At 38.1% G+C, this 20,482-nt stretch overlaps 1 protein-coding gene across 2 annotated transcripts in view; it reads right to left on the reverse strand.

The window, feature by feature from the left end:
- Positions 1–20,186, reverse strand: part of btbd7 (BTB (POZ) domain containing 7) — a 40,674-nt gene extending 20,488 nt beyond the window's left edge. For both annotated transcript variants that reach the window (XM_031891290.1, XM_018096624.2), the window contains exons 1-6: positions 19,756–20,186; positions 8,275–8,461; positions 5,709–6,788; positions 3,173–3,381; positions 2,032–2,107; positions 1,160–1,320 (exon numbers count right to left, since the gene is read on the reverse strand). In XM_031891290.1, coding sequence (XP_031747150.1) covers positions 1,160–1,320; positions 2,032–2,107; positions 3,173–3,381; positions 5,709–6,788; positions 8,275–8,425 — 1,677 coding nt within the window. In that variant the 5' untranslated portion in view covers positions 8,426–8,461; positions 19,756–20,186. The remainder of the gene's footprint in view (positions 1–1,159; positions 1,321–2,031; positions 2,108–3,172; positions 3,382–5,708; positions 6,789–8,274; positions 8,462–19,755) is intronic.
- Between the last annotated feature and the right edge of the window lie 296 nt (positions 20,187–20,482).

Genomic DNA, 20,482 nt, shown 5'->3' on the forward strand with positions numbered 1-20,482 from the left:
TGAAGTATCCCGTTCTCAGCCTGAAAACTATAGGTCTGTTAGTCTGACATCAGTAGTAGGAAAGCTTTTGGAAGGGGCAATAAGGTAAAAGATACTTGAATAAGGTATAAGATACTTGATACTTGCAAATCACAATTATATTAGTTTCTGCCAGCACGGTTTTATGTGTAACAGATCTTTACAGATTAATTTAATTGCTTTCAAGAAGAGGGGGCAGGAATCTCAACTCTGGGATGGCAATGGATGTCATGTACTTGGAGTTTGCTAAAGCATATAAAACAGTACTGCACAAATTTAATTATAAAATTGATTGATATTGGCCTGGAACATAATATTTCTACCTGGATAGAATACTGGCTGAAGGGTAGATTACAGAGTGGTGGTAAATAGAACATTTTCTAATTGGACCAGTGTTGTTAGTGGACCCCCGCAAAGGTCAGTCCTTGGTCGTTATGTAGGATGCTGCCAAACGATTTGGTAAAAATTGGAAAATTGGAAAACTGGGCAACAAAATGGAAAATGAGGTTCAATGCTGAAAAGTGCGAAGTTAGGCACTTTGGTAGAAATAATATAAATGCAAGTTACACACTAAATGGTAGCGTTTTGGGGGGGGGGTCCCTAATTGAGAAGATCTGGGGATTTTTGTAGATAACAAGTTGTCTAATTCTAGGCAGTGTCATTCCATGGCTACTAAACCAAATAAACTGCTCTTGTATAAAAAAGACATTAACTCAAGGGATGAAAACATAAATTTGTCTATTTATAGGTTTCATGTTGAATGTAGTGCAGTTTTGTCCGCCAGCCCTTAAAGAAATTCATGAGCTAGAGAGTGCAAAGTTTATGTAAGTGAGTGCATAGATTAGTAAGTATGGGTCTGTGTGTGCTGGGCACTGGGATTCACTTGGAAGGGTTGAACTTGATGGAGTTTTTTCAACCCAACTTAACTATCTAACTGCCTTAAAATGCATGTTATACAAATACAAGTTGATTTGTAGGACAACTTGTACAATATCATATGCGTGCAAATGGGAAGAAGCTCATTTTATAGAGGAGGTGTTATGATCGAGAGACCAAAGATGAGATGTCTAATAATATTTATTACAGGTATAGGCTAGAACCAAAATACAGGTTTTGCTCAGGGAAAACAAAAATCACTCACAGGGTCACTTAGTATGTCACTGTTCAACGGGAGAATGTGCTCAATGCGTACAAATGGCAACAGTGGAGACAGGATCTCTCTCAACTCTTCAGTATCAAGGTCTCTTCTTTTCACACCTCGCTTGTTTACACTATGGGCTGTGCCACTCAGTAAGTTAGGCTCTGCATAAGAGGAAAAATGCATTTCACTTCAGTTGGCTCCAAGGACAAACAAAGGGAAGGTTACCATAAAATAAATCTTTTTTGCAATTAGTTTTTGTTTTTGTTGTTTTAAAAGTTTTGTTCTGCAGAGCCTGGGCTAGGTTGTTAGAGTTAATTAGTCTAGACAGCCTAATAAAAAAAAATAAATAACAAAAAACTAAAGCCTCAGTTCAGTGTGTTTTTAATTGCTAGGGTCAGGGACCAAAACAACCGGAAAGCATTTTCAATAGAAGACTGAAATAAAGCAGAACAAGCCACACCCTAAAAATAAATGAATAAAAAAAAATATGCTTTCTAACATACTAAAAGAAAATGATAATGCTGTGTAAAACACGGGCAGATTTAAGTGGCTGATTTGTCTCCTTGTGTATGGGCCCTCATTGAGCAGATATTTATTGAACAGCTTTAAAAATCCTGTCAGGGTGAGTACAGCATTAGCTCATTGATGCAGCCATCTCCTGATGGCCTGAATAGGTGCCTACTATAATTTTGCTCATGGATCAAAGATCCTTAAATCAGAAATAAGGACAATTACACATCTTTATAAATAACACATTTATTTTACACTGCTTTTTACTCTAAACCATTTTACACACCTATATAAATATGCCACATTAAATGTAAAATGTCCCACTGCCTAAAAATGGATTGTATGTCAAGGAACACACTTACCTCTATCTGCTATCCTTTTCATCAGCTGATATTCACCCCACTTGATAAGATATTTAAGTATATCATGCTCACTTGCCTTAAATGAAAGAAGGAAAACAATTTAAGCATGAAGCATCAAAAAAAAAAATATCCTGCATTTATATTCTCATCAATACATCTAGCAATATAAATTCAAAAAGCCATGCTTGTCTATACAATAAATAACTGCATCCACTTAAAGACTGCAAGCGAGATTTATACCTATGGATTTGTGGATCTGCTGCAGGCTTCACAAGGAACAGTCATAAAGGGTAGTGAAGGAAAAGGCCTCTAAAATTATATATATGCTAAATGACACATGAAACTTCTAAAGTACAGTTTATAGCTGTAGCTTCTCTAAATATCAGGGCAATATCATGTTAAAGGAGAAAGAAAGGTAAAACTAAGTAAGCTTTATCAGAAGAGTCTATGTAAATACAGTCATAAGCACTCACAGAAACACTGCATTGACTGAAAAAAGATTTGTTGTTCTCTGCTCCCCCTTCCCTCAAGAATGCTAAGAACTCACTCCCCCCCCCTTAGGAATGTGGATCTGAGCCAATCAGCAGGAAGCCGATTCATAGTCTTACTAACTGAGCATGTTCACTTGGTCTGGGTCTCAGTGCAGGAGTGAGGCATTATGGGAACTTTCTTTACACAGCTCAGCGTTTATTTCTTCCTGTTTGGCTTCTGATCTTCTGAACAGCAGAAATATGGGGAGACTTAAGTGCACTATTGAGACAACTAAAGGTATGCCTGCAGCTTGAGATTAACTCTTTACTAGCCTTTCCTTCTCCTTTAATTATATTGTGTGGCCCTATGGCCAATGAGCTGTTGGGGCCCCAGATATGACAGAAACACAAACCTGCCAGATCAACACCTGACCAATTTTTGTCCAGATATTGGTCGGGAAGGCTCATCATGGGTCCCCATACGTGGGCAGATAAGTGGCAAGATCTGAATGACTCAAATCAGCAGTTTAAATCTGCCCGTATATGGCCACCTTACCTTTAACTAAGTTGAAGTTGCAGTCGGGATCACCTTACCTTGTTCAGTGCCTTCAGGAATAAAGCTTTACACCCAAGAAAACACATGTACAGAATGTAGCAACACTTATAGTTACCTGAAGATAGTCAGACTGGATTACACTTAACAAGTGATCTTTGTTAAGTTCATAGAAAACATCCGAAGTCATGATCTGGCTAAACTCCTCACAGAGGAAATGCAATGCTTGCCGATGAACCCAGTTAGAACCATATGGCTGAGAGCTCCACTTTAAAATGGTGATAAGTGTGTCAAGAGAGATGCTCTCAGCAACAATATCTTCACAGCCTGGGTAGAAATGAGACAACACACTAAAGACAATCCATAATAAGGAGAAGCTGTGCAGTATAAAGGAAATTCTATTTATAACTCCCCTTTCCTACTATTTTACTTAATCTGTAACTAAATCCTTACAAAAATAAGCTACAAATATGTGTGCTGAGCTTAGGTAGCTACCCATATATACAGCAGAAAGAAAGGCTACAGTTTAGTTGTTTATTGCCGACTATAGGGCCGTCCTGGTGCAAAGGATCTGTGAGCAAAAGTAACTTAATGTTATACATGGGAAAAAGAATATAAAAAGATACCCAATGCCAAACTTGAACAATGTTCAAACTCTGATCAAGAAGAGGAAAATTAGAGGTTCTGTCAAGAAGACCAAGAAAGATTTCAGATTTTAGCAAAATTTGTTGGGCTGCAAAGAAAAACCAGCAATCAACCTGAAATAAAGGCTTCTCTGAAACAAAGTGGGACAGGGGTTTCATCACACACAATAAGAAAAAACGAACAAAAACAGGCTGCTATAGCTGCTAGAAAAAAACATTGCTGCATCAATGCCACAAAACAGCACCTAGAGAAGTACAAACCATCTAGAACAAAATCACTACGAATGATGAAACCAAAATTGAACTTATAAACCCCTTGTTTGGAGAGGCAACAAGGCTTATTAAGAGAAGCACACCATACCTAATCTGAAGCATGAAGGTGGATATCTGCTGTTTTGCCAGCTACAGTGGCACAGTCAAAAATAATAGCAAAATCAATTCAGCATATTATCAGGAAAAATTGGAGGAAAATTTAAAATTATCAGGAGGCAATATTAAAGGGGTTGTTCACCTTTAGGTTAACCTTTAGTATGATGTAGAGAGTAATATTCTGAAAAAAATAGCTTAATTTTTTTATTATTTGTAGTTTTTTTTGATTATTTCAATAATTGTTCAGCAACTCTCCAGTTTGGAATTATAACAGCTATCTGGTTGCTAAGGTCAACATTTCCTTAACAACCAGGAAGTGGTTTGAATGAGAGACTGATATATAAATAGGAGAAGACTGAATAGAAAAAAAAAAAAGTTATAAAAAGTATGCATAATAAAACTGTAGCCTCATGGAGCAATTATTTTTTGAAAGCTACAAAGAGTTTGAAGAAGGCAAATAATTAAAAAGCTATAAGAAATAAATAATGAAGACAAATAGAGAAGTTGCTTGGAATGGGTCATTCTACAGTGACCCAAACCAGTAGCTTGTGCTCACCAAGCCACTGGATGTTTCTCCCAGTGGCCTCAAAGCAGGTGCTAATTTTTTAATTCCTAGCTTGGAGGCAAGTTTTGGTTGAATAAAAACAAGATTTACTACCAAATAAAGCCTCCTGTAAGCTGATGCATAGAGGTTGCCTAGTAGACAATCTTAGCCCTTATTTGGCACCTCCATGAACTTTTATGATGCTTGTGATGCTCTCCAAGACTTTTCACATGAGTGTGGGGACCCCTGTTCTATTACATACTAAAAGTTAAATTAAAGATGAACTACCCTTAAGTGTATGCAAACATTTGAACAGGACTCTTTACTGCACTTTATAAAAATAAGGAAATTTGTTTTGTCTGATAAATTAAGTTTTCTTAAAAAAATGGTCCACTCTGCCAGGAGTATGTAAACATATGAGAACAAATATATAACAGTATAGTCAAATAGGGCTTGAACTGAAACATATTCTGCTTTTACTCTCGCAAGAGACGATATAAACACATACCAAAATGTGCAAAATGTCACAAAGGTTGCTGCTATATATGCATTCTCAGTGCCGCAGAAAGCGGCTAGTTACCAGGGGTGGCAAAAAGCAGCCTATAATAACTTTAAGAGCTGAATTTCCATTTTTTTGATACAGAATTCATCTTTTCTAGTGCAGAGTGCAATAGCTCTCTTTGCACTAGAAACGCAGCCCCCCAGGACCCACTCTGACATGGAAGAGGTAAGCACAGTGTGGGTAAGGGGGGTGCTGTATAATGATGTATAATGATTCTTTCCTTTTTCTACATGCTGCCTGTGTGTTGGGCTTATAGGTAAGGATAATGTAATTATACTTGGGAGCATAAATAGCCAAACTTAACTTTTCCTCCTACAACTGCTCTGGAGAATCCAAATTAGTGAGGCCCTGAATTTTGCCAGTTTTATATTTAAAGAGGCTACACTCTACACCTATGATGAGTAACCTGTGGCATTCCACCTGTTACCTAACTGCCAGCTTTGTCATTCAACAATTATGTGATTAAAAGACAATCAAGTAGGGGATACTGATGAATTAACCAACATTCAAATAAATGAATATAAAGATTTCATACCTTGTGCCAGCATGTTAAATTCTAAGAACAGTGCTATGTGATACAGCTCCATAGCTTCCTCAGCCCGGGTCATGTTTGGCTTTCCAGCTACTAGAGCCTGAACTTCGCTTAAGCTCCCAACTGATGGACTGCAGTGCAAGACATAGGACAGGTCAACTACATCTGTATACATACAATGCAAAATAACCTTTGCATATTTTTTTGGTATTATGGACTCATCCAAAATTATCCGAGTTGGAGTCCTTAATGTTCTATCTGTAATTTCTTCTCCTGTCCTTATTCGCCTTTGCAGTAAGTTACGGAAGAATGGAGAACGGGCTGAAAGAACTGCTTTGTGAGCTCTGAGTTCATCTTCTAGGCAACTCTGTGCTCCAAATGTTTCCACCAGTTCAGAGTCTGAAGAAAAGCTGAGAACTGCATCATAAGAGCACATGTAATCAAACAGACCACGCAAATCAAAGTCCAAGGAGTTTGGTGTACCAAATTCTTCACTTAGTTGTACAAGGATATCTACATTTTGGAATCTGGAATCCTCCATGCCAAACTCCCCTGTATAAAGGTAGTGTAAAAGAGCAGAGAACATAGGCATATCTATACCAGCAGTATTTATATCCATAATAATCTCAGCTCCATACTCAGGGGATGATGAAAGCAACTTCTTAAAAAATGGACATCTTGCTGCCAATATGGCACGATGTACAGGAAAGCATGTTTCCTGGAATATTAAATCAACATCTGTACAGTACTTGTATTCATAAAGTTCAGCCATATCTTTCTGCAGAGTCCTGGCATCTGGTCGTGCCAAGTTTGCTTGCAGTGAAAGCTCTTTTAAGGCTGCTGTGCCTTCATATTCTTCCACAAGTGCATTCACATCTCTGACATCCCAACCCGATAGCAGTTCTCGCATTTGCTTAGCATGATCAGCAGATCGGCTCGATTTACGCCGTTTAATAAACTTCTTTTTAAGTGTAGCAAGGCCAGACGTTTTCTTTTTTTTGTCCTGTGGTTTTTCATGACCATGATCAAGGCTGTACAATTTTGATTCATAGCCATAGCCTTGATGAGAGTAAGATGATGTTCCTATAATGAAAAGGGATGGGGGGTGAAATAGTATTTTAGAAAATTGTAAATACAACAATGGCTGAATAGAAATGATTGCAGATCAGTACATGTTAATGTATACACTATACCATTGTTCATGTTTTTTTTTTTTAGATTTCTAAAACATGCACTTGTCAGATTTAAGTGACTTGTATGAAATACTGTCTAGGCCATATTTCCAAGTCATCATGCAATGTACTCACAGTTCAGGTTCCTAATTCTAACACAATGTATTATGGTAGTTTGTTCATTAACAGATAAATTAAAGCAGCATACACACAAGTAGCCTGCAATTTTAAAAAACTAGGACTATTCCTAAAAAAAAGTTAATACAGAACCAAATATTAATTAAAAATTAACCTTCAAGTAAATATCAGGGTAATCCAATCCAAAAATAAGTCTGTTGTGTGGCATGTTTATTACGGACATACCATTAAAGTACCAATGGTGCCAGTTACCCCTTTTAGTTAGGTTTCTGAAAATGTTTCATGTCGGTTTAAAGATACTTTTTGTCGCAGCAGATGTTTCATAAATGTCCTTATCTTCATCAATAAAATTATACATACACAATAATGAAATACATTCATAAGAGCCTCACAAGATTCCACACACTGGGATCGAAATCAGAGCCATATGTGCCACATATATCTTACAAACCTTTCATTAGGGGCTACCAAATAGCCAATCAAAGCCCTTATTTGGCATCCACGGGAACCTTTTAAATGCTTGTGTTGCTCCCCAACTCTTTTTACATTTAAATGTCGGGGATCTCTGATCTAGAATATAATGTAGTCCCTCTACAGAAAGCAGATGCACAGGAAGATTATGATGGTTTCCTTTCAATTTCTGGAATCAGGTATGTCAATTTTTGACAGTTCAGTTACTGTTTATTCATGCACCTTTTAACATAAGCCCAAATCAATAAATTTATGCTTAAAACAAAAAAAAACAAAAAAAGGTAGACTGGTTGCTATGGGTTACTGCTTATTTGCTCAGTCTTGCTAAATAATCCCCATTGTTAAACACATACAAATTGGAAGCCATTCAATTCCAGGTCAGTTGCAAACAATTAAATGTTAAATAATCATATTCATGACTTAGGTCATATAGGCCTACAAAATGAAACAATGCATATTATATAAAAGTAAGCATGCATTCTAGAAATTATGGAGAAAAAAAGATGCAATTACTACCAAGGTGTTGATTGCCCTTTAAATTGATTAAAATGTTTCTGATAATAAAATTCATCTCCTGTTTTAGATAGATATCATGAATTAGACGGACATTTAAATGGCAAATACAGCAAACCATGCTGGTTTATAAGCTGTAGAACATAGTAGCTTGTTTGTAAAGTTACTGAATACTTGATATATTTATTGAAAACATTTATAAAATGTGCCTTAGTTTGCAGGGAACTTCATTTCTCTAAGCTTATTTTTATATGTCTTTGTGCAAATCATATTACCTATAAAAGTCTGCTGTGCCTGCGAGTTTCCCCCTACCCTCGGGGAACACGAGTGAGGGTAGTTTGATGTGTTTGCTCCCATCTTGTCAGTCACTCTGACATTTTGCCTGTTGGCTCTTCCAGGTACAGTTTGGCATTTTGTACTTTTCATAAATCCAGGTTTTGGGGAAAAGTTCCTTATCCATTTCTGTTGATGTAACATAAAAAGTAGGAAAACACAGTTAATAAAAATGTTTCTCATACAAAACATTACATTTTTTTTTTTTTTAAACTGGCGGATTTATGTAAAAGAAGAAACATGACATGGGTGTTATAAATTACACAAAAACCACTTAATTTATTGCTTCTGAAGCACACAACAGATGTTTAGCTCCCTGCTAATGTATACGTTTATTAAATTATTTCAAAAACCGGTATTGTGACCTAACAATCCAATAAAATTACAGGTATAGGACCCATTATTGAGAATGCTTGGGGCCAAGGGTATTCCAGATAAGGGGTCTTTCCGTAATTTGGATCTTCATACCATAAAAAAAATTATAAAACATTAAGTAAACCCAATAGGATTGTTTTGCCTCCAACAAGGATTAATTGTATCTTGGATGGGATCAAATACAAAGTACTGTTTTATTATTACAGAGAAATCTAAATTATTTAATTAAAATTGTGTCTATGGGAGACCAGCCTTCCATAATTCAGGGCTTTCTGGATAACGGGTTTCCAGATAATGGATCCCATATCTGTAGTAATGCATTCATTTGAATATATATCCTTGGTTAACATGTTTGTGACATTGCTCCCTTGATGCTCTAAAATTCACATCAGCAGCATGTATTCTGTTTTAGTCTAAACATCTGTTCAGCAAAAGATTTCTCAAAGCCAGCTACACAGGTTCATACAAAATAATAAACGAAAGCCTCCGGCTAAGTATTTTCTTCAAATGTTTTGGATAAATAGGTGCACCATGTTCTGAAAATCTTATGAACTCAGCAATCAAAAACAAAGTCAGTCAAAATTCACCATGCACACTGCCAAGCATCAGCTGAATCAGTGTGAATTCACAGCCACTGAACTGGAGCAGTAGAATTGCATTCTGTGAAGCAATAAATCCCTGTGATATTTTCCAATCTGATGGACAAGCCGGGGTCAAGCACATGTTCGGAGAATGTCACCTGCATGTAATGTGTAATGCTAACTGTAAAGTTTGGTCTGGGGTGTTTTTTATGGTTTGACCTGTGGCAGCTGGATCCACTGAAAGCAAACCATAATGAAGGTGCTTTTCTTTTGTCAGCGCTGTAATTACTTCTGTGTTATCAATAAATATTGCAATAGTGGTATACAGTGCAATTATCTGGTCAGAGTATTATTAGCAAAATTTGGGGTAGGGCAACGTGTTTTGTTAAGTGTTTTGGCTAGAACCAAATTGAAGTGAATGCATGACATCTGTCTGGTAGCTGCAGTTATCTCATAGAGGTACTGAAAGAGAGAATAAATAAACCACTCACTTAAAGGGTAAGGCCCCACGAGGCGGATTGTGAAGGCACATTCAGCCGATATTCGCCATCAAATCTCATTTGTTGGCAAATATCGGCTAAGTGTGCCTACACCCGGGCGTTTTCAATGCTTCCGGATGCAGGCGCAATTAAAAGATTTTTCAAGTGTTCTGGCAGATTGTCAGCTTGTGCTTACACACAGGCAGACAAATCCATCTTGGGGGGTCCTTATCCTAACTCAGGCTATCAGTGTTTTATAGATAATACTCATCACATTTCTAAAAAGAAAAAAAAACCTCTGTTCCAACCATTCTGATGAATTAGCATAAGTAAGGCCATGCAACTAGATAGAATTTAAAGGCACTTCCTTTCTCAGTTCCATTTTTTGCTTTCCATCATACATCCATAACACATTTTCAGAATTATTTGTATTGTAAGAATTATTTTATATCTAATTGCTATCAAAAGCTGCTGCCTGCATAGGTAACATGGGTAGAAACAAAGCAGTAATAAAAAAAACATGCAGATTACAAGCCTGCAAAGCATCATAAGAAATAGGGAATGCTTCTGCTAGACCAAAACCTTGGAATAATCTAATAATTATTTTTGTTCAAATCCTGTGTGTGTGGTGATGTTTTTATCTATATTTGGATTTTTCATTAACTCCCAGGTACTTGTAAAAGGAGTGCTCCTCACTGGACTATACTCTCAAGATACATGCATCTACAGTGTTAAGGGAGAATCTGGCCATTATCACAAATCTACCAAACCCCTCTAAAGGACATGTCAACCCCAAAAATAACTGGTTGCCTAATAAAAGAAAACATAATTCAAAGCGACTTTCCAATATGAATTTATGAAAAATTTGCTGAACTCCTGGTTGTTGTTTTGCAACAATGTTGCAAAGGTCAGTCTCCATCCGCAAGACAGGTCTGTAAAATCTGTTGCTTGTGTTACATTGTTTCAAATACTAGAGCCAGGGCAGAGAATAGAAAAGGACAGGCTTTTAATGGCAATTATATATACACAAATAACTCAAAAACCATTACAAATTTGTAATGAATGTATATTGCATTTGTAAGTTGCTCAGAATTTTTTTGTTTTTTTTGTTTTATTAGACAAAAAAAAAATACATTTTAGTTTGACTTTAATGGAATTATAGAATATCAAAGGGAAATCCATTTCTAATGAAAATAGCTCAACTGGCAAATTAATTAATAGTGTGTTGCAGGGTTAGGGCTGTAATTTGTCATTAAGTCTTTGAACATTCAATATTAGTGATACAATGCAATAACATACCCTGTTCACAACCCAAATCAGATTAAGGGGGAGGTGTAACTTGTCCAAAGAGCAAAATCATCGTGAAGAGCTTTAAAGGCGAAGACACACGGCACAGCAATTAGTCACTGCACACGGCACACAATTAGTTGCAGCAGCTTGTATATTAATCATGGCACCTAAATTGCCACAATTAGTTGCTGCTGAGTTTTTTGAGTTGCAGCAACTAATCACCCTGTGTGTCGCCCTAACACAAATATGTGTCTTGTTCCCCCAAAGGCAGCTTCATTCAGAATCAGTTTGTGTAATTCTTGTTCTTGAGATTTAATCTGGATCAGTTGGACAGGGCCCTCTTAAACTCTTATATTAGTTATTGACTGCTTTGTATGTAAATCTTTATGTTCAATGTATAAATTGTAGGTTGGAGCTTTATAAATACATTTTAAGTCACCTGAAATGCGCAAATTATTAAAAATCTGTTATAGGTTAAAACAAAGTGCAAAAAGAAAAGAAAAAAACAGGTTGCTATTACTCTCAAATTATCTGCAGAACTATCTTTAGTACTTGCTTAGGTTTACAGTCTCTGTAATTACAGAAATAAATTGTCATGGTCATGTTCCTTTCTGGTTTTATTGAGTAGTCTTATAAATACAATAGAATTCAAGGGAGACAAATAGGGACTTGTGGCCAGCCTATTGTTGGGCATAGAGACAGTCCCTCAATGTTCATGTATCAGGCACAGTTTTAGACTGAAATAGAGTCAACAATATTTTGTTCTCCTTAGCTTTATGCCTACATCAAGCTATCATCACCATTAAGGGATGTTGAAAATGTTGAATTCAGTAGCTAGATATTTAAAGACTGCAAAGCACAGCATATACAGAGTGAGTAAGTGTAACATATTAAAATATATACCGACAGAAGAACAAAACAGTGCTTCTCTACAAATAAGGCCTCTAACTTTTACAGGGGGTGCATACTTCAAGAATAAGAAATGTGTGCCTAAAAAGGTACATAATACATCAATTTCATATTTTACAAACATACACTATATTATATTAACTGACACGTTTTAGGTGTGACCATGTATGGACATGCACTGCAGTTTTGATGCAAAATTAAAGAAAAGAAACGCAAAACATCTCAGCTTATTTTATACACAGGTGCACAACAGAATCCTAAAAGCACCATTATTTTTCACATTTCAGGGCAGCATAACAGCTCATGCAATTTTCCGAATGGCACTAAATCTTTATCCAGCATGTTAAACACTGCATAAGCTATTAAGCTGCCCTGAAATGTGATAAAGGGGTTTTTAGGATCTACTGAAGTGATGTTCGAAAAAAATACATCTGGTACATAAACAGGTATTGAGGTTATGGAGGAAATCAAATGTTATTCATATGACTCCAACACTTATACTTGAGCATCAACCAACGCAGACAGGGCTGCCATCAGAAATCACGGGGCCCCGAACAACCAAATTATCAGGGCCCCCCAGAGGCCTAATGGTTAAAAACCAGAGCACATATTGATGGTCAGGGGAACCACGTAACCAACAAGAGGGAGACGTGGCAACAGCAGTGCTAATGGTTATGGCACAAGAGGAGACTGGGGGAACTGTTCGCTACATGGGCGACAAATCTCACGAAAACACCTCTCCCTTCTTACACATTTTTCAGCAATTATGCTAATTTGCCACAAGTAAGGTGATTTATATGCTGTGATGTGCATTTTAGTGAAGGGAGTGGTATTTTCAGAAGATCTGTCGCTCTATTGAAATTACAATAACTAAATAGGTTGGTTTTAAAAATGAAATTGAATTGTTTTTTTGTTTTTTTTTAATATACTGAAGCCAGCAGAGATATCTAGGCCTATTAAATTATTCAATGTGTATATAAGGACCAGCAATCTGTAACAAAAAAAAATATATTTTTTTCAAGGAATTAAGAATAACAGGACAGGGTCCACTGCAGTTTCTCTCCTAACATTATATGCAGCTTGATGTGTACATGTGCATGGGATCGTTTTATTTTTCATTTAAGGAACCCCAATATAAACATTGCTTCACTAAAAAATGCACAGTATTTTAAGTTACTACTTTCCAATAGAGGTTTATCAGAAGCAGGAGCAGAGTTCTTTGTCCAAATTTCACCCACACCCTCAACTCTGCTACCTTTCCTAACTTCTTTGGCTTTCTATACATACTCTTCCTTTCTGTTTCTCCCAATCTCTTCACTGCCATTTAACATACTATTCTGCTCAAAACTTTCTTACCTCTGCCTTGTTTTTCTATCTTTTTCTCTATGGCAGAGAGCTGGGCCAATCCAGGTTGGGGGAAGGCTGGGCTAGTCCAGGCTGGACCAATCCGGGCTGGGCCAATCCGGGCTGGGGCTGGTTGGGCCAATCGGGTTGTGGGTGGGCTAAGCCAATCGGGTTGTGGGTGGGCTAAGCAATCGGGTTGTGGGTGGGCTAAGCCAATCGGGTTGTGGGTGGGCTAAGCCAATCGGGTTGTGGGTGGGCTAAGCCAATCGGATTAGGGGTGGGCTGGGCCAAGCAGTGCAGCGAGCTTGGTAAAGGAAAATATCCGAGCTTTAGGTGCTGACAGCAAGGGGCCCGGCTAATAAAAGTAAGTGCAACACAGCCGAGCCCCCCTTAAGAGCCAAAACTCAGCGGGCCCGGTACGATTGTCCCCCCTGTACCCCCCTGATGGCGGCCCTGCACGCAGACACAGGTAGAACATACAAACTTGCAGATAAAGCCTAAGGTGTTACTGTTGCAAGACAAAAGTGCTATCTAAAAAGACAAAATGCTGCTAAAAAATCTATGACGAAGAAAGCAACATGGCAGCTCCTGCTCGTTTGTATATATATCGAAATATAAAGTATGTTCTATAAACAAACTTACAGAATATTAAATATAAACAATAATGGAAAACAGGCCACAGTTTATCCTGATTGCCAGCCAAATAATTTTAAGAAAATATATATTTTTAAATGTAACACAACTGTAAAACTGGATCTAACCATTCATATGTAAACACAAGTCACACAAAGGCTTCCTGGGACATGTAGATTAAAAACCATAATGCAAGAATGATGGTAAGCCACCAAGTTTTAAGCCTATTAAGCCTATTGTAAGCTCTACGGGGCAGGGACCTCCTTCCTACTGTGTCTCATACCACATGGCACTTATATATATATATATATATATATATATATATATATATATATATATATATATATATATATATATATGTATACATATATGTATTTATTGTATTTATTTATTATATCACTTGTCCTCCCTGTGTGTAATTTTGTATTCTGTAAGACTGTACAGCGCTGCGTACCCTTGTGGCGCTTTATAAATAAAGTTATACATACATACATACATAAACAAGGTCTGCAGATGTTGTCAAACTACAATGTGAAGTCTTTTAGGGCTCTGGCACATGGGGAGATTAGTCGCCCGCGACAAATCTCCCTTGTCACGGGCGACTAATCTCCCCTAACTACCATCCCACCCGCGAAAATGTAAGTCGACGGTGGGCTGGCACACGCTGCGCAGGCGATTTCGCCAAATAGCGAAGTTGCCTCGCGAGGCATTTTCGCCGGTGGGATGGCATACGCGGCGCCACAAAATTCCCCGAAATTGCGGAAGTTTCCTCTCAAGCCAACTTACGCAAGTTTTATATTTAAATGTATACAGGTTTTATTCTTTTATGTTACAGGCCCTTTTAAACATACTGTAACGGTCACTGGAAGGTAATTAATACAGGTTACCTGAAAGCAAAAAAAAAAATAATCAATCTATAGTTTTCTACACTAGTTGGTGCTTTTAGTACATCTTCTGTGCCAACATGCAATAGCCTTGTTTCAGTTTCTTAAAGGAGTGCTCCACCCATAAACATTTTTTGTGCTTAATGAAAGAATAATAAATTCTAAGCATCTTTTAAAATAACTTTAAAACCTTTGAACATTTTAAATGCATTTGAAAATGTTAGCAGAAGCAGAATGTGTATCCCTTTCTTAAAATGGGAAAGGAGTCAGTTTACTTCCAGGTGTTTCACTATTCTTTATTTAGACAGCCTCAAAACATTCCATTCAAATTATTCCCTGCCGGAGTGTGTTTTACAATCTAAGCTATCACTAGCTGTTTATAATTTTATCTTGTTTTTTACTAAAATGGTGAAAGTTAAAATGTTTTCACCAAAAAAATATATATTTGATATTGGCAATTGATTAAAAGATTAGTAAAATATGATTTGGCAAATTTGCTTTACACTGGTAAACTAACATCTTTTTTGTCCAGGTGACATTTCTCCATTTTGAAACTTCAAGAACATCTTTTTGATATATATTTATATTATAATATTTATAAAATATGGAAACATAGGGACAATGTTAAACACCCTAAACAGAATGCAGGATAACAAATGACGTTTGTCTATCAGTATCATGCACAAAGTGGTCGGCTACAGTCTATTCTGAATAAACATTGGCACTTGTTAAGGGAATCATTTCCTTCCATTACAGTTTTTCAGTGATCCCCTATGATGTCCTTTCGGAGGGGAAGTACCATAGGTGGTAAATTGGTAAGAGCCGAGGTCCGCCCCGCCCCCCCCCATACCCAGGAAATTCACCTTCCTAGGACCACCAAGGGAGGGTATGTACAAATGCAAAGGCTGTTCTCGGTGCAGTTTTGTTTTAGTGGGATTTGACTTTAACAACCCCGACAGGTAGATCTTATAAAATTCGTGGACACAATACGTGTGACACCAGCTATGTGGTGTACATGTTAGTGTGCCTTGTAATCTGATTTATATTGGTGAAACTATTTAAAAAGGGATAGATTTTCACAAGATAGGTCCACAGTAAATACTGGTAACAGAACCCTTCCAGTGTCCAGACATTGTCACATACCTCCTCTTTCTTCACATACTCTGCCATTCATTGCCCAAAATACAATCTATGCATAAGAACTGCATTTAATACAATATCACAACAATAATGCTGTGAGGATAATTTAGCAAGAAACTGGTAATTTTTAGTAAAATAGGATAAAACATTTCTTAGAAAAATTAGTATCTTCTTTTTAATCAGCAAGGCAAGCATACCGTAGACTGCACAGGATTCCTTTCGTCTACTTTACAGTGAAGAACTTTAGCATAAAAACCTGAAACACAACTTTGTACATCTCTTGGCCCATCAAAGGCAGGCCAGTAACACTAGACTTTTGGTCTGCAGCAACTGTCTGTGGAGACATCAACTTCAATGGGGATAACTGGCAGTAGTTCCCCCTTCTTTGTTTGTCCAAAGAAGGGGGAACTACTGCCAATTATCCCCATTGAAGTTGATGGGAAGAGGTAAACTGATTGCTCATGTAATCTACATCCTCTTGTAACTTGCTAACGAGAAGCATAAACGAAAAACTTTAAACTGGCCACTGTAGGAAATGATCAGCAGTGACTCCTACTCAGCAGGACTGTTATTTCCCAAGAAGCAGAGCAATCCAACAGCCCTATATGCCATTATTCTTACACCAAGGGTTCTGAGTTTCCCTTTAACAATTTAAATGTTAAGACCTAGGTTTCACCTGTTTAAAACAATAGCTGGGGAAAAATGATTTCAGTTTTAACACATATAGAGGAGGCCATTCACATAGCAAGAACGAAAGATCGTTCCCACCCTCCACTGATATCCAGGGCTGAATCGTCAGATATATAGGTAGAAACAATAGAATTTCTACCTCCACCTGCCGATTCAGCCCTGAACGTAGATTTTGCTCGGGCACCTTCAATGGAAGGAAGGGCCAATGCAATACATTGTTTGAGTGTTTCTAAGATAAATACTTACCCTCAAATATTACCCTCAAGTGTATGTATACAGAAAAACTAGTGCTTTAGAACGAAAATTAAATAAGCCTAGATAGACTGCTCATTAAATACAACGTATGGTTCATTCCCCCACTAGCGTTTTTGTATTTTTTATTCTGCATTATAAAAAGAGACAAAACTGAAAAGTAATTCCCTTCAGAAAAAGGTGTGGAAATAGAATGGATTACTGAAAGGTTAAATGGCTTAAAATACTGCACTGTAATCTCATGCAAATGACACATGAAAACTAATGCTGACCAAAGAGGTCTCTCTGTTAAATAGAATAACAGCACCAATAAGGAACACTCCAGATGCTGACTCTATAGTTTTTAATGATTTGTATTCTTTATTGTATTTTGTATTTATGAATGTATTATTGCAACGACACCCTGTTTAAAGGAGAAGGAAAGGTTAACAAAGAGTTAATCTCAAGCTGCAGGCATACCTTCAGTTGTCTCAATAGTGCCCTTAAAGCTGGCCATACACGTGGCGATCTGACCATGTTTCGTGCAACCATCGGTCGCACGAAACATCGTCAGATCCGCCACACACCATTCAGGGCTGAATCGGCAGGTAAGGAGGTAGAAACAATAGGATTTCTACCTTCTTCTGCCGATTCAGCGCTGAAGGGAGATTTTGGTCAGGCGCCTTCTATGGCCGATATCAGCAGCTTCCTGCGATATCGGTCGACTCGCCGACATACCATACACGCACCGAATATCGTACGAAATGAGGTTTCGTACAATATTATCGGTGCATGTATGGCCACCTTAAGTCTCCCCATATTTCACCTGTTCAGAAGATCTGAAGCCAAACAGGAATAATAAACGCCGAGCTGGATAAAGAGGATTCCCATAATGCATCGCTCCTGCATTGACTATGTGACCAGGATTCTGTAGGTGGCGCAAGCGCATTGCATAGTTTTAATGCGCTCCCCTCCTCTCCCCTGGGCCATCATGTGACACACAGAGCAGGCACGCAGAGCAGGCATGCGGGGAGCGAGTGGTGGGGTGCGTGCCGGTAGGGGGTGTTGCACGAGCGGGTGGCGGCGGTGGTGTTAGATCGCCACCAGGGGGGGGTTCTGCTGTACAGCACTGCATACATAAGTAGCACCATATAAATACACATACAAACATGTATTAACCAACAGACCAAGTTATAGATATGGTTCAAGACAACTGCAGACTGTAAACAGAGTTTAGTATTATTTCAGGTAAAATTTTACTTTTCCTAGCTTAAAGGAACAGTAACACTAAAAAATAAAAATGTTTTAAAATAATTAAAATATAATGTACTGTTGCCCTGCACTGGTAAAAGTTATGTGTTTGCTTTAGAAAGACTACTGTAGTTAATAGAAATAGCTGTTGTGTAGCCATGGGGGCAGCCATTTAAATTGAAAAAAGGAGAAAAGGCACAGGTTACATAAGAAGATAACAGATAAACTGTGTAGAATACAATGGGAATCTGCTACTTATCTGTTATCTGCTTAGTAACCTGTGCCTTTTCTCCTTTTTTCAATTTAACTGGCTGCCCCCATGGCTAAACAGCAGGGTATTTATATAAACTGTAGTAGTGTTTACGAAGCAAACACACAACTTTTACCAGTGCAGAGCAATAGTATATAATATATTATTTTTATACACTTTCATTTTTTGGTGTTACTGTTACTTTAAAGATCACAATTGTTTATTTATATAGCTGCAGCAAGTTATGCAGTACTTTACAAATAAACAGATTATTATATATCTGCATAAAATACATAAAAAACATGAAAATCCTGTAAATTATATAATTAACGAAGGTGCTTAGTGATGTCATCAGTGATAATTGGGGCTTAGTGATGTAATTCATCACATGCCTTATTGAATCTTGCTTATTATAAAGAACCCCCTGTTGAAAATTAAGGATATCAGAAGTCACCTCGAAGTTTTATAACCTGTATAAAAGCACTTGGCCCGCTTGGTCTTCGGCATAATTTTTTTATATGGTTATAAGTCACCAAGGAGTTCCATAATATTTTTCTATGTTACAATAGAGGGTACTTTATTCACTGCATATACACACACACACACACACACACACACACACACACAATACCACAGTATTTTTACAGCACTCGCTAAGGGTGAAGTTATATATTGCAATAACAAACGTGTACTAACAACCAAGTAATAAAAATATACATCAACAGAACAACAGTTTGTATGTATATGTATACATTGGGAATGACACTCCAGGTCAGGAGGCAATAGCTACATTACAGACAGGAAACTCACCTTCTTGATCTCATCAACCAAAACAATTAAGTATTAACTAAATTTAGGGTAAGTGCCACTCCCACAGCTATGGAACTACAACTCCCAGCACACACTGTTGGGGGGGGGGGGGGGAGTTGTACTAAAACAGCTGGTCTGCTTATTTATGTCTGTCCGTGACCTATATTTTTCTGACTTTACCCAACACCAAGCAGACGCCACAGTGCAGTACAGGCAAGGTACCCATCAGCAGCGTATAGCTACAGCAGCAGCTCTTGCAAAATTAGGACGGTGACTGACAGCTAAGAGATTCTGCAATTCCTCAAGAAACCCAAACGAGCTAGTACTATCGCAGCCCGCATACAATGCAGCCATAACTTGTATAGCAGGTTAGCAAGAATATCGGTGTTGGTTCAGTTAACCCGCACCAACACGTAGGCCGCTGCCAGTCCCCGGCCTCTAGTACTGAGCAGCACAACTCCGAACTCTGGCTACAGCCTAGAACGATACCAGCCCTGCCTACAGCCCGGGGCCTGCCAACCCCTCCCTCCGTAGTACTACTACAGGTCCCACTTACTTTATGAAGGATCGCCACAGCTAGCTGCTTCCCCGCTAACTTCTCCAGCGGAGGCCATCGCCCTAAGAGACTCGGCGGATGGTAACACTCGGCGCTCGGCTTCCTCCCCTTCCCTCCAACTCAGATCCCCACCGCCATCTTGCGTCTGCCCCCCTCCGCCGACGTCACCAACACGGCCACGTGACCCGAGGCTTGCCAGCGCGCTCAGGCGCAATTCCGAGCTTCGCGGATCATAGAGCGGCAGGGCGGCCGGAGAGGAGGGGACCTATGTATGTTGTGTAATTGTGGGATCTCTCTCGTCTCTTGTCACCGTCAGCCCCGCAGCAGGAAATGCAATACTTAAAAAAAAGCAAACTGTACAATAAAAGTCATCTGCAATATGTTGCAAATGTAAGATTCAGTCTTATATAAACGATGGCACCCGGTGGCGTACATATGCATGGACAGGGAAAGCAATATTATACTTTGGAATGTCAGAGTTCATAGCATTAAATGTCTTTATCTCAATTTACGACTATGATTTTCTGCTAAAACAGAACTAGTTTATTCATTATATAGCAACAATACGTTGTACACAGTGCGTTATAGATACTGAGAGAGTTCTTATTAAAGGAACAGTAACACCAAAAAATGTATATATTTTAAAGAAATTAAACTATAATGTACTGCTGCCCTGCACTGGTAAAAGTTGTGTATTTGCCTCAGAAACATTACTAGAGGTTATAGA

The sequence above is a fragment of the Xenopus tropicalis genome, chromosome 8, assembly GCF_000004195.4.
Source record: "Xenopus tropicalis strain Nigerian chromosome 8, UCB_Xtro_10.0, whole genome shotgun sequence".
Taxonomy (NCBI): Eukaryota; Metazoa; Chordata; class Amphibia; order Anura; family Pipidae; genus Xenopus; species Xenopus tropicalis.